At 39.0% G+C, this 15,552-nt stretch overlaps 1 protein-coding gene across 1 annotated transcript; it reads right to left on the bottom strand.

Moving 5' to 3' along the window:
- Nucleotides 1-5,639: 5,639 nt before the first annotated feature.
- Nucleotides 5,640-6,650, bottom strand: LOC131434016 (uncharacterized). Its single transcript, XM_058600636.1, has one exon. The coding sequence runs from the start codon at nt 6,648-6,650 to the stop codon at nt 5,640-5,642; it is 1,011 nt and encodes a 336-aa protein (XP_058456619.1).
- Nucleotides 6,651-15,552: the final 8,902 nt, after the last annotated feature.

Genomic DNA, 15,552 nt, shown 5'->3' with positions numbered 1-15,552 from the left:
GGTGGAATTATTCCACAACTATTTTAAACTGTTTGTTTATTTTTTCTGGGGCTCTTGGTAACTATAATTCATAGCAACTCAAACAGTGTTGCACGAATAGATAGTATTTGTTATTTTCAAGGGGTCGCTATCAGCCCCCTGCTATGACGTCATGAAACTGTGGCCAGCATCATTCTGCAAAAACCAAAACAATGAAGAAAAATGGCTAACCAAAAACTGGATATTACAAACTATTTGTTTTTTCAGTGCCCTTTAAAGCACTTCCCCGCAAATTATCGATCAGAATATCATCACTACGATAAGGAAATTAAGATTTTACTCGAATTGAAATGCTCGAATGTTTGTTTACCGTACTCTGAGCGCTCTGATTGCCCACCAAATGCCCCAGATGTTGGCTACGCTAGCACTTGCTGAAGCGCCCTATCTTTGCCACCGGGCTGGTCGCTATATTTATGGTAACTGGCGGTAAATCGCTCACGAACACTTTTTATTCAGATTTTTCTTCGGAGTGTCTGGTCGTGTCGTCGGCCTGGTCGTGTCGTCGATATTACTCAGTCTGTCAAGGCAATTTGACATGACTGACAATTTGCAGCTCTGATTACCAGTATCACGCTAAGTGTAGTAATCACTGTAGTGAAAAAAAAAATTTTTTCCAACAAAATTTTGGTGATGATGTTTATAATAACACGCTCATCTAAGTAATTCGCTGGAGCGACATTCGTGATAAAGACCTACATTCATTTCAATTGAATTTCACCGTGAAGTGAAATCGATAATAAGGGTAACAATCACTTCACTTGGTTTTTTAATAGTGTAGTGATACCCTTAATAAGAGCCCCTGGCTGTCACTTTCCTACGTTATCCATCCCTATTCTGTATTTCGATCGAATCGGATTTTTTCGAATGAATGTAAAAATCTGCATTCTGTAATTAAATCGAGTGATGCTTTTGTAGGGAAAACTCGATCTCGATCGAGCTACAGAATGCAAAATTTCGTATTCGATCGAAACAATCTGATTCGACTGAAATACAGAATCATGATGATCGTCTTCTTCAATCTTAGAACAAACTTTTCACTCACGGTGTGGTAGACACAAGCGCTTGATCTACCCGATTCATCACTGCTTCACACGCCAATCAAACTGCATGGATCAGGAACTGGCTCACCTAGCAGAGCCATTCACTCAGAAACCTCTCTGTTCTCCACTCAATGACATCATGTCAGCCGAAGGCATAGCCTACTAGCCCGAATCCTCGAGCTCATGCGTGTCCGCTACGTTTGTTTATTTACGTGTCTTTACTTAGAACTACAAAGAGCCGGTGATTAGTTTTACCATGTGGTCAAATTATCGTTAACTACCTTGAATCAGCTTCGATTCGACACGGTAGTTTTTGTTCTTAAATATTTTCCGGAAAGGGGCTGGGGTCCACTAGAAGATTGATAAGTACCTATTAGCTCTCTCCGGACAGTACCAGCCTAGATGCCGTGTGGAATCCGACGGAAAAAAATGAACCAAGAATAGATCCACTGGGTTCCTGCTTCTATGTCGTAAAAAGCGGCAATTGCAGGAGTTTCTTTTGTCGTGAATACGACTTACTACGCCTTTTCAAAATTAACCATATGGAAGAATGAGCAGAACTTATTCGTGAATATCTCGACTTGTATTAAAAGCAGCAACATAATTCTTTCACTATTTCATCAAAAATATGATCAGGAATTTAGGATAATATTTTGAACAGTGTGAGATAACCACAAACAACTCAAAAATTAAGTTTACTGAAAATTAAAACAACGCGGAAAACTCTTTACTCTTGCTTGGGATTTTCACGCAAGGACGAGGATTTTGAGGTAGTCAGGCATATATCTTCAACTGAACGTTATAAAAGGGGAACCGTGGTCGAAAATCGATCATTTCTTCTTGTGCGTCGGATGAAAGCAGACGTTGGGGCGAGAAGACGCATTCAAACAGCGGCATCGGAGAGCGCACCTTCTGCGTGGTTAAAAACCTCAAACGCTCAGGTCGTAGTTCTCATTTACCTTCCGGTCGTCAAGGCGAGAAAACGCATTAAACCAGTTTTGCATCATTTGGAACTGCGAGCGGATGTGTCGGTTTGTACGCAAAGCTAGTTTCAATTCAAGGAAGAACGATTGCATCAGAAAACAAAACAAGAAACGAAAAGTGGATAGCATTATATAAAATTAGCCGTTCTAATGGCTCTAAATGTTATCGAAAGAACTATTAAGATTACTTCTTTGCAAATCGAAGATAGAAATCATCAGTTTAGTGAAAATCCAAAATAATTTGATTTGCTTCGTGCTCTTTTCGCTGTGCGAATTCCACAATTTGGTCCTTCTAAAAGGCAGAAATGAATCCTGTACAGCATCTTGATAGTTCCTTTCAATGAAATATGCAAATCCGAAATGAGATAATCGACGTCAAAAATCGTTGAAAATTTTAGTAGTGAAAAGGGGGAAAGTTTCGCAATTCACACAATCAATAAACGATCAATTCGAATTCGAATGTTTAAAGAAATCGTGTCAGTTTTATTCGTATTCACGACATCCAGTTATGTCTCTGACATTACACACCCGTACTTTTTTCCTTTCAGTTATTAGATGTTTTCAATATCTAACTGATTGAAATAACTCACTTCTGATTACTCTATTTTACTAAATTATCTTTTCATTCAACCTATCTATTTCCGTCTAGCTTCTGAGAAAAGTTTTATTTGGAATGTTTTCTTCTTCCATGTTATTGATTGTTTTTCTAGATTGTAAATTGAATGATAAACATCAACTAATGCGCAAATCCGCTGATATTACAAGGTTAATAACAGATAACATATATCGGTATATTGAATACATAGTAAAAATACACTTGATATTAATATTTTAAACAATAAATTAATATTTTTCTCTGCAGCCGGCTGCCCAGATCAACCAATATAACTTATCAATAATTTTATTAAATAATTAAAATAATAAAGTGGAAATAATAAAGGATCAGGGCCCGCGTAAGGTCTGTTGACTTTTGTTTGGTGATTTAAAATGATTTTGGAACAACTGCTTAGAATGCAATGAATCAACTGTTTTGTATAAATCCCATTCACTCGTTTATTTTGTAATTTCATTTATAAAAAATAGAAGTTTTTATTCTATACGCGATAGTATTGCAAATTTTTCTTCAGTTTCCTCGAACAAGAGCTGTGAATCAAGACTTGCCGGGACTTCAATATAGGATAATGTTGAAACTCGGGAAGTCAGTGAGTTTAGTGGTGCATCCGAGCATCTTGAAACCGGAACATACTGAGTCGTGCGCGAATACTACCAATACTGAAATGTTTACTAACAAATATTCTTCTTCCGTGACACTTGTGCAGTGCGCAGTAGTATATACGGCCTCTAGTAACAACAAGTGTTGTACTAACATCTCTTCCCATTTCTTAGACGATCTACGTTCGGACCTGTCCGGCGCCGGTACTGATCAATGAATTCTGGGATAACCAGAAGATGTACAATGAACGATGATTTACCAGTCCCAGATCGGATCATTCAAAAACTCCCTGTACAATTTCAGCTAATCTCGATCAGTAACGGAGTAGCCACCAGGGGTGGTGGCTCAAGCTCAAATATTCTCCGGAACGTTTATTCCTCAGAACGTGGTTGAACGTTGATATCTAAGTTTGGCTTGTGGATTCGCGTTAAAGTTTTTACGTATTTATATGAAATAAAACCAATTATTTTGCTTAAATAAAAGTGAATTGGTGATTTGGTGTGATTCGTCTTGGGAGTAAGTTATTGATCTCCGTTTCGACCTATCGTTGCCGGGGGTAGATTGACGACGTGTAAATTTTAATGGATGGATGCCGACGTGTAAATTCTAAGTGATGGATGCCAGATAACGTGAAGCTGGATGAAAAAACTTATCGTAATTTAATTTGTTGCTTTAATTATCAAAATAGTAAAATAATTAGTTAGTTATCGTATTCTACTCAATGATTTCGTGTACTTGTTTAGCACAAGTGGACGTTGCACATAACACATTTATTATGTGTTCTATTTTCTATACGTCGTTTTGCACAAATTTTTTTAGTGCAATAAAGATTGTTCGTGTAATTGTGAGGCGAATTTTGGCTACCGGTAAGTTCACTTTGTTGAACACGGAAACCTTTTACACTTTGCTCTCACTTGACTTCGGATAGCGAGAAAGAAAGGCCGTTCTAGCTGACGAATGGTTAAAGACTGCTCTCTTTTTTAATTCCTTTTGTTTCCCGTTTGACAGTTCATAGTGTGGGTATTATATTCTATTGTCAACTTGTACAGCAGTAGGTAAGTATGCGTGATGTGTAAAGTAAGTATAAATTTCGGTCGATGATTTTTATGAAAATCTTTTAAGTGAACCTCCACCTTCGCTTTGAAGATACTGCAATTCCGCCTTGAATTCAGTGGCTTGAGTGATGCACACTAAAGTTTTTAATGCTTTATCATACTCGTGAACCGTGATTGACCCTTGACTGCGTTCTGATTTAGCGGATCTACCGTTTGCTACGTCCCGGGTTGGTGGTTCAATGCATAGGACGCTGTTCATACAAGCCAGTTGTATGTTCGAGCCCCGACCTGGAAGGATTCTTAGTGTCAGTAGGACCATAGTACTAGCCATGCAATGATTCTGTACACTAAGAATCGACTGCGAAGTCTGTTCAAACAGAAAGGTCAAATTCCACAAAAGGAATGTAATGCCAAGATTTTGCTTTACAGTTTGCTATAAATCGCAGGCAATACTCTGTGACTCTGAGAAGAGGGGCAAGCTCAGAATAGGCGTGAATCATTGAAGTATCAAGTACATGCGAATGAAAGGCAACAGTAGTTTTGCGTTCCAGCATTTGCTGTTCAGTCAGAGACGGCGACGTAACAATAATTGGTTCTGGCCATTTTCCGATGATAGTAACAAAAACGATTGCCCATTTCACCACATACTGTCCTGCAGTAGTTGCTGGGGGTCCACTCCTCGCGATATTCGATCTGCTGGGTTGTCCGTTGTAGACACATGTCGCCACTTAGTCTCTGGTCAGCCGTTGAATTTCTGCGATACGATTGGATACTAAAACCTTCCTTTTTGAAGGTGATGACCTGATCCTGTGAAGTACTATGGTTGAATCGGTCCAATACGTCATTGATCCACTAAATCCAATTGGTTCTAGTACACTATCAGCCACTTGACTACCAAGCACAGCAGCACAAAGTTCAAGGTGGGGAATACTAAGGCCACCTGCTGGAGCTACTCGCGATTTGGCGATAAGTAAGTTGCTTGTGATAGATTCAATGTTAGGCGATACAGCATAAATGCAGCAACCATATTCGCGCTCTGAAACATCAGTAAAACAATGAAGATCCCATTTTGCTGCTGTTGAACTAAGAACCCATCTGGGTACACGAAGATGTCCGATAGTGTCAATTGAAGCTCGAAAGGACAGCCACCATGACTGCAATTTATCCGGAAGCTCATCGTCCCAATTTAGATTTTCAAGCCATAATTGTTGGACATCTTAGCACTGGCTACAGCTGGTCCAATTAGACCCAGAGGATCAAAGAGCTGTGACATCTCAGAGAGCGCGATTCGTTTCGTAACCCTTTCGATTCATGAAAACTGTGGCATCTTGAAGCCGAAAAGATCTTCCTCAGGAAACCATAATAGTCTGAGAGTTTTGATCGCAGGAGATTGATCAAGCTCTACAGCACTAAGTGTTTCACGAAACCTTTCCGGGATATGTTCCAGAAGAGCAGGATGGTTGGAACTCCATTTCCGAAGAGAAGATCCACCTTTGTTCAGTAATTCGATTAACTGTTGTCCTGTTTTTATAAGGATCTCCAAGTTGTCCGACCCGGTGAGTAAATCATCCACATAAAAATCTCGTTTTACTACGGGGGCTGCTAGCGGAAAATCGTCCCCATCGTTGGCAAGCTGATTCAGGGTTCTTGTTGCAAGAAACGGAGCACACGAAGTACCATACGTAGCCGTGTTCAGATGGTATGGTTTGATCACCTCGGACTCGTTCTGACGCCATAGAATTTGTTGCAGTCTATCTTCAGGATGAACTAGAATTTGTCGGTACATCTTTTCTATGTCCGCTGTCATTACATTGCGATGCACGCGAAAGTTGAGCACAGTAGCCAACAGAGTAAGCTGCACAGTAGGCCCGGTAAGTAGAACGTTGTTTAGAGAAAAATGATTGCTGCTCTTGCAAGATCCGTCGAAAACGATTCTGGTTTTTGTAGTAGACGAATCGGGACGAGAGATTGCATGATGAGGTAGGAAAAACTGGGGCACCGCGACGCGTGTCTGCACCTCCATATGACCAAGCTTTCGATACTCTTCCATGAACTGTACGTAACTATTTCGAAGGTCGACGTCCGCTCGTAAACGTTTTTTAACCGCCGTAAGCCTTTGAGCTGCCGTAGCCCACGTGTCGCCGATGAGAGAGAGTATTTCTTGGCGAACGGGTAGACGAACCATGTACCTTCCTTCAGCATTGCGAATATGCGTGGTAGCGAAATGAGTTTCGCATAGTTGTTCCTCGGCTGAGTAAGTTTTATGATGATCATTCTCTACTTCCCAAAATCGTTTAACCTTGGCGTCAAGATCATCCATAGTAAACACAAGGCATGTAACTGGTGTAGATGCTTTAGTAGGAACTTTACCTTATCCAAGACTGGTCTTCTGTAGAACTAGAAAATGTTCATTGAATTTAATTTGCTCTGCTTGCAGTATCATGGAAAACAGCTCAGCGCCGACAATCAGATCAATACCATGGCTCAATACCATGAATTGAGGTTCTGCTAAAGGAAGATGGTTTGGGATTTTCCACGCACTGATGTTTACTGACTTCGTTGGTAGGCTGACGGTTACCTTAGGTAGTACTAAACATTCCACGCAATGCTGCTGAGATTCAAATCTCGAGGAGAGCTGCACTGACACTTTGTAACGCACGTTCATGATGGCTTGGCCAATACCGCTTACTGGGACGTTGACTTTGCTGCGATGTAACGCAAGTTGACATAGCGATTCGGAAACGAAGTTTGACTGAAACCCACTGTCTAGTAATACACGTGCGAATTGATCTTGTCCGAGATTGTCTCGAACTTTCACAAGAGCGGTGAAAAGGAACACTGTGTAATCGTTAACTGGAACTGGTATAACTGTTTGACGGGTTGTGCAGGAAGGTGCGACGTTACCGGACGAAGCAAGGAAGGGCGCTAATACCGGCGGCGACGCCAATGAACGCGAATTACCGACCGAAGTGACGACGGTGTCACTTGACTGTATAACGGAAGGAGCAAGCGACATTTGATTGACAAACTGCGACTGCTTCTGGAGCATCGGGACTACAGGTTGCATGTATTGTTGGGCATCTGTTACGAACAATGCCGGCGATGGGAGAAGGTGAAGCAGCGTGTGATGCTTCCTTTGACAATACTTGCAAGAGCCACTGTTGCAGTTTTCGGATTGGTGTGTAAACTTCAAACAGTTTATGCACAAATTACTTTGACTAACTCAAATCGCTGTTGAGGTGTTTGAGCTCGGAAAAATTCACACTGGAATAGGTAGTGTGTTTGTTTACAGGCGGCACACTTTTGTGTTGATTCTGATGCAGCATGATTTGCCACAGCGAGAGACCTTGGAGATTTGTTCTCCACCAAAGAAACGGCAGTTTGGGAGAGCTGGAGTGACTGCAATGTACGAGAATGCTCGTGTACGAACAATATCAAGTCTTCATAGTAAGGACGTTTTGTTTTATCTCGCTGATTTTCCCACAATTTCTGTGCATTGCAATCCATTCTACTAAAAAGAAGTTCCACAAGCACCGATTCCCAATGCTGGGCTTTGGTTTCCAGAGAATCAAAAATTTTAACATGTTTTTCAAACTCGTCAGCTAAGTCCGTCAATCCGCTAGCTGATTCCTTACGAATGGACGCGATCGAAAACAATGCAGAAATATGTTGTTTTATTAACAAATTCTTATTCTCGTAACGATCGGAAATCATTTTCCATGCCACAGCGTAACTGGTTGAAGCAATTGGAAGTGAACATACAAATCGAGCAGCATCACCTTTCAAAGAGGCTCGTGGATAATGCAGCTTTTGAATATTCGAAAGCGAGGTGTTATCATCCCAAGTAACATTTTTAATATTATTAAATACTTGTAGCTGTCTTCAATGCTACATAATAAATCTTGCAATAAAACTTTAAACTCCACGAAAACCTACTGAAAACCTCTATAAGAGCATGTTCCTGCAAAGTGGACCATTCTTCATAAGGTTTATAAATCCAAATGAAGAATCAGCATAAACCTGCTTTAAAACTCCAAATTCAAGAAAATTTTGAAACCAGCTGTACGATCAACATTAAATTTCTTTGGATGGAATGAATTCCGCTATGAATAAACTGTCGTTTTGATGATATTTATCTTGACTATGTGTGTCATGTCTACTTTGAGTGCAATCAGTAAGAATATATTATATTTTAAATACGAGTTTGAGACCTTTTCCGAACGTAAAAACTTTATGCGCTTTTATTTTTATCGTGAATGTAAGGATAAAAGTAAGAATTATAACTAATCGCCTTGAAATAAATACGGTTTTTGCGAAAGTCTCCATGATTTAAGAAAGTTATTTTTTGTGATTCATCGTCATTTTTTTATAAAACTATTCTGTGGCGATAAAACTGTGGTGACCACCCGGCACTACAGCCCTGAATGAACAGCTGCTGGCTCAGCGTTCAGAGTTTTTAAGACAATAGATAGTTTACAGTTGACTGTTAGATCGTACACCTCGTGTTATTACTAAGTATAAAATATCACCTCCCTACCGGCAGTATCGGTCATAACAGTGGCGACGAGGAAAAATAGTTTTTTTTTCGCGTTAAAAGGTGTTTTAGCAGTGTTTATTCCTGGTGTTAAGTTTACCAGAGACCGTTTACGGTTACTGCTAGTGTTTTTTTTTCGGCATCTTGTTGGTAGAGTGAAAGTCCCGCAAGCAAAAGCGGTAGAAAAACTGTTTAACCCGCCTAGTGTTTCAACGGTGGAAGAAGTTTTAGTTTATCCCGTTGTTGGTGGCTTGGTTTTGTGAGGTGTTTTAGCGGAAGGATAACCCGCTAGTTTTACTGACAGTTTCTGTTTGGATTTCAAACATCCAACTCCAGAAGGAAGGAATACGTGTTTTTCTATGCATCTACTTTGTTTTGGTTTGTTTGCCGTAGGTTTGGTCAACGATCACGTAAGTGTTTTGCATGTTTTATTCACAAAGTGTTTCTAGTGCATGTTTATAAAGTGGATTTGAAGGCATTCTGATTGTTTAGCACACAAAAGGAATTGCGCTTCATTTTGTTAGAAAGTGAGTTAAGCATCAGAAAAACCATTTTGGATTTGGGTTTTATGTTGCATACTACCATCAACATAGAGTTGTAGCACCCGAGTTTTGCTTGCAACATCTATTTGTTTCGCAAGAAAAATTTGTTTCATCGGCGACTGTTGTTTATCGCTTGGTTTTGTTGCATATGAATTTTATGTTTATCGCTGTTTACCGTTAGTTTCTTGCACAAAATGGAATTGAAAAGTTCATTGTTTATCGCGTACCAGTTTAGCGAATAGAACTTGTTTGTTTATTTCGAAGTCGAATTCAGTTTGTTTTGATTCGATCTTCCAGTTTACACTGAGAGAAAAAGTTTACCGTTTATTTTAAAAAAAATAAAAACAATTCAAATCAAATCGTGTTTTTTTTTTATTTCGTTTATTTTCTCACTATGTCAAGTATGCCGTTGGTGAATCAAATAGAACCGTTTATTTCCGGCACGATCCCGTTCGCGCAGTTTTTGGAGCAGTTAGATTGGGTGTTTGCGCATCATAAAGTGACAAGTCCGGAGGAACAAAAAGTGTCGTTTTTGGCTACTTGTAGTAGAGAAGTTTATAGTGAGCTGAAGCTTCTTTTTCCCGGAAAGGATTTAAAGACCGTGTCTTTCAAAGAGATTACGGATGCTCTGAAGAAGCGATACGATATGACTGAAAGCGATTTGATCCAGCGGTACAAGTTTTATCAACGTGTCCAAGGTCCGAATGAAAGTGCGGAGGATTTTATTCTTGCTGTCAAGCTCCAGGCAGAAATGTGTGATTTCGGAGAGTTTAAGGACATGGCGAATCGTGATAAACTGGTTTGTGGTATCAGCAACAAGGATTTGCAGCAGCGTTTGTTTGATGAGGAGGATTTAACTCTGGCCAAAGCGGAGAAGCTCATTGTGAACAGAGAGTTAGCAGGAGCAAGAGCTAAGTTGATCTCTGGTGATTCGACTCGTGTTAGCGTTTTGAACAGACTTGGGAAGCGTGACAGTCGTGTGGTTTCTCGAGATCGCTCACGAGGAAGGAGTCGAGAACCAAGCAGAAGGAGAAGTCGAAGCCGTTCAGTTTCTTTTGATCGCAGGAATCGTTTTTCATCCAGGACTCAAAGTTTGTTTTGCAACTTCTGTCGTAGGAAAGGTCATGTACGTCGTTTTTGTTATGACTTGAAGAACAAAGCAAAAAAATGCGGGTGGGTAATGCCAGAGACATAACTGGATGTCGTGAATACGAAAACAACTGACATGTTCCTTAACACTTCCGAATATCAATTGTATGATTTATGCACGCATTCCCCTTTTTCACATTTTTCGCAAAAATAATGAAAGCTTCACTTGATCTCGATTACTGTGAATTTCACACAGCGAAAAGTGCACAAATCTAAGCAAACTGTTCATGATTTGCAGTAAACTGAGGATATTTCCCTACGATTTGCAAACAACAAATCCTAATAGTTCTTTAGAAAACTTTTAGAGCCATTAGAACGGCTGATATTGTGCAATGCTCTCCACCGTTGTTTTTTCCCAATGCTAATGACTGGCAGCTGTGACGTAATCGCTCTTGTCGAAAGCGTGTAGACGACACAAAACACATCTGCTCGCAGTGGCGATACAATCCAAACTGATTCAAGTTTTGTTGAGAGCAGGGTTGCCACATTTAAATCTGCATTGTTCAGAAGAAAAATCTGTAAATCTGTATCGGGAGCTCAAAAACCTGTATTGAAAATCTGTATATAGAAGTGATAAGAAATCGAAGCACAACGGAATGAAAAAGTCTTTAGAACCCAAATTTAAAGAAACCAAAACTTTTCTTAGTCTGAATTTCATGAATTGTTGTTGAAAAAAACGCTGGAAGTTGTTTTTGCGTTGGAGCCTCTCGAAATAAAGATTTGATGAAAAACTTTCAAAATCTAATCTGAAAGTGAAACTTAATCTGATTGATCAATTGGCAATCTTTCTTCTTTACTACCTTATGTTATGGCCGAGGCCATCATCTTTTCATCTTATCAGAAGCAATTTTTGAAAGCATAAACAATTACGCTACACTAGTTGTAAATAAAAGTAAGCATAAACAAATCTTTATTAGCAGATAGAACATCTGTATTTACTGTCCTTAACATACTCTTTTATATTTAGTTTTATCCTCTTTTTAGAATTAACACACAATCAGGATAATGTTTTCACTTTGAAAAAATAATCAATACCATTATTAAATATACTTTAACTTGATCTTTATTCAATTTGTAATCCACGCTATCAAAAATCTGTACAAATCTGTATTTTTTGTCAAAAATCTGTAATCTGCATATACAGAATCTTGGTCACAAATTTATCTGAAAAATCTGTAAAATGCAGATTAATCTGTATATGTGATAACCCTGGTTGAGAGGCTTGTTTCTACCTGATTTCGTTTGTAGCTATTTCACTCATGGGCGGTCCTAACGGCTATAAAAATAGCCGCTTACAGAATTTTAATGTCGATTATTTCATTTCGGATTTGCATATTTTATTGAAAGAAACTATCAATATTACTAATTTTATGTGTTCTTGGATATAACCTACCCTTCAAAATCTTTCTCGTGTCATCACTCGTTTGTGAAGACTAGACTGGTTTGATTATAACAACTGAGCGAGCAATCACGTACCCAGACGGGAAGGGGGGCGAGGGGCCCTGGCCCCTCCCGAAATCAAAAACAGATATATATATATATATATATATATATATATATATATATATATATATATATATATATATATATATATATATATATATATATATATATATATAGAAATAACACGACAATTAACGTAAAGAAATGTAATACAATAACAGTTCCAGTGGAAAAGTTTAAAGTGTCTGTTAAAAACACCCGTAAAAGGCACTAAAATTAGGTACATAAGCAATCTTCAGTAACATAACGAAATCCTGGGTACGAGCCTGCGAGCGAGTCTTACGATTTCTATTGCTTTTCGTTCTGTTTCTAGATAATTTCCCAAACAGAACGTCCGCGTATGATTTTTTGTTATTTCTACCAAATACTTCGTTATTACCTTCATTATCAATATTCTTATCAAGTGGTTCATCGTCAGTATTTGAAAAAAAAATCTTTTTCGTCTAGTTTTTCCATTCGACACCGAATGAGTCTTCCTATTTGCAACAATTTTCTTTCCATTCATTACAACCAAATCATTATTATTATGCTGATTATTCAAAATCAACAAACTTTTCAAATCATCTAACTTTTTGGCCACACTCTTTTCCAAGCAGGCCATTTTGCTCTCCAAAACATCATTGGAAGATCTGATCAGTCTATCCATTCCCTTTTCTATCGTGATATTAATGTGTGCCTCAATGCTCTCACGCACACCAGCAAACGAATCAGTAAAAGTAAAGCCTTGGTATTACATATTCCTGTAGTGAAATTTGACCTTCTGTTTCAACAGACTTCGCAGCCGATATGCAGTGTACAGAACCATTGCATGCCTGGTGCTACGATTCTACTGACACTACGAATCCTTCCAAGTCGGGGCTCGAACATACGACGACCGGTTTATAAGACCAGTGCCCTATGCATTGAACCATTGGATTTGAATTTTTCCATCTCCTTCTTCATATCACTAATGAGTGAAATAATATCATCCTTTGGCATCATATTAGCCATCGCGGCACCTTCCAAGCAATCAGCACATTTAAACAAAAGCGCCGGTGTATCTGAAACCCAACCGGCCATGGCTCTCGTAAGCCCAACACAGTGCTGGTGATAGCATTCTCGCAAACTGAACATTTAATTCTAATATTCATCATCCAACATTCACCCATAGTTCATGCACAAACCGAACCGGCCCGACACAGCTGGGGGAGAAATAATTGCAACGTGAGACATACAAAACAATAGACAATGCATTCAATATACCACGGTACGACGCCGCTTTACAGCACAAAATAGAAGTATTTACAAAACACTTTCTACTTATCTGTTTAAAACACAATTTGTCACATGCTTAGGTAAAAAAGGCGGGTTGGTAATGTCAGAGACATAACTGGATGTCGTGAATACGAAAAAACTGACACGCTCCCATCACTTTTCCGAGTATCAGATAGTTGATTGATTGTATGAATTGTGCAAACTTTCCTCTTTTCACTAATAGAGTTTCAAGCGATGCACCTACATTAAAGTACAGATTAGTTACATTAAACAGCTACTATTCTACAACTATATATTCCAAACTTGAAACAATTCCTTGTTAATTTGCTAATATAGGGGCTAGGTACGACAAATTTGTAGTTAATTTTTATTGAAGCTATGAAGTTCGAAGATATCTGATTCTTCTCGAAATTTCAGTACGAGACAATTGCAATGGCCTGGTCTGAAATGTATCGACGATCTTAGGTATGCTAGAGTCATTTTAATAATAGTAATAATAATAATGATAATAATAATAATAATAATAATAATAATACAGATTAATCTGTACATATATGTATGTATAAATAAAATACAGATTAACCTGTATATATGGCAACCCTGTATCGCATGGCATATTTTCACACGACCCCATACTAGTATAAGGATGTGTTCAACATCATCACTCGCTTTCGCATTGCCGTTCGTAATTGAATGTGTTAGTGTCGGTACAAATCTGCCTTTCTACCGGTTTTCGGTGCCATCTAGCTGACGGTGACCCGTACGTTCAGAGTAGCTGTTTTAACTTAAATGACGCTAATGACATCACATTTCATTTTATACCTGCTACTGGCAACGGCGTATGGATAGCCCCTTTGTTAGAACTCCTTTCCTGTACGCAGAACGGGAAACAGTGAGACGATATAAAAGAGAGATAGAGTAGAGCAGCAGCCAGTAATACTGAATTGGCTGTCGAACTGTTAACAGCATCTTGTGGAATTTTGACGCAGAAACACGCACATAGGACGAACAGTTAAGGGCAAGGCAAAGTCCCGCTCGAACCGTGCTGGTTTGCAGTTCCCAGTTGGCAAAATCCATCGTCTGCTCCGGAAGGGAAACTACGCAGAACGTGTCGGTGTCGGAGCACCGGTCTATCTGGCGGCAGTGATGGAGTACTCTACTGCCGAAGTGTTGGAATTGGCCGGTAACGCTGCCTGTGACAACAAGAAAACGAAAATCATCCCTCGCCATCTGTAGCTGGCCATCCGTAACGACATCCGTTGAAAACCCCGTCCTTTTCAGGATGACCACATCACTGTGATAAAGAAATATTTAGGATTGCTTTAAGTTTAGCCAGTTCTGACACGCCTGCGCATTCCACGCAAATCAAGTGGAAACATTTGTTCTAACAATTTGTTCATTTTTGTTTTCGGTCGCATCCTAAAGTAATCACGACAAAAATACATATTGATCTGTGGAAACTTTGTATACTAGTATAAAGATGTGTTCAACATCATCACTTTCGCTTTCGCATTGCCGTTCGTAATTGAATGTGTTAGTGACGATGCAAATTAATTTGACTTCCATCTTGATGAATCTTTTGGTAGGAAATATTGAGATCTGAGATGGTTCTCGTGTGTGTATTGTTTCTGCAATGGGCCTTGCTGGACTTTTTGGATGCTTTTTTACCGATTTTCGGTGTCATTGTGCTGACGGTGTCTCGTGCATTCAGGTCGGGAAACAGTAAGACGACAGGTCCTCGATGTTGCTCTCGTGTGTCTTGTTTCGGGAACAGTTGCTTAGCAAATGGTTACAAAAATGAACCACTCAACTTTTATATGGATGCTCTTGTATAGATGCACAGACATCTTGCGTTCTGATTGGCTGGCGCTGTCATGAGTTAAATCAAACAGGTTTTTCAATAGTGTACTATTGAAAAACTTCAATGTTGTTGCAATACACGTTCAAGTTTATACTTTCGATTCTATTGGTAGTTAGATTATATAAATCCTTCTACAGATCACTGAGCTATGAGCTTTCAAAATACGAGAAAGGCAAACGCGCCTTATGAATTATCCTTTACCAAACATTTCAGATAAGTTTAATTTTGAACTATTTTAAAATATGTCACACAACTGAAAATTTTATGATAAAATTGTGATCATATTTCCGATGGCATGTAGCAAGAATTATGTTGATTCATTAGATACAACAGGAAATATTCACGATCAAAAACTTATCACTCTCTCAGAGGGTAAATT

The sequence above is a fragment of the Malaya genurostris genome, chromosome 3 (genome assembly GCF_030247185.1).
Source record: "Malaya genurostris strain Urasoe2022 chromosome 3, Malgen_1.1, whole genome shotgun sequence".
In the NCBI taxonomy this organism is placed as follows: domain Eukaryota; kingdom Metazoa; phylum Arthropoda; class Insecta; order Diptera; family Culicidae; genus Malaya; species Malaya genurostris.
Note: the sequence above shows the minus strand (reverse complement) of the source record. Positions and strands in the feature narration are given on the sequence as shown.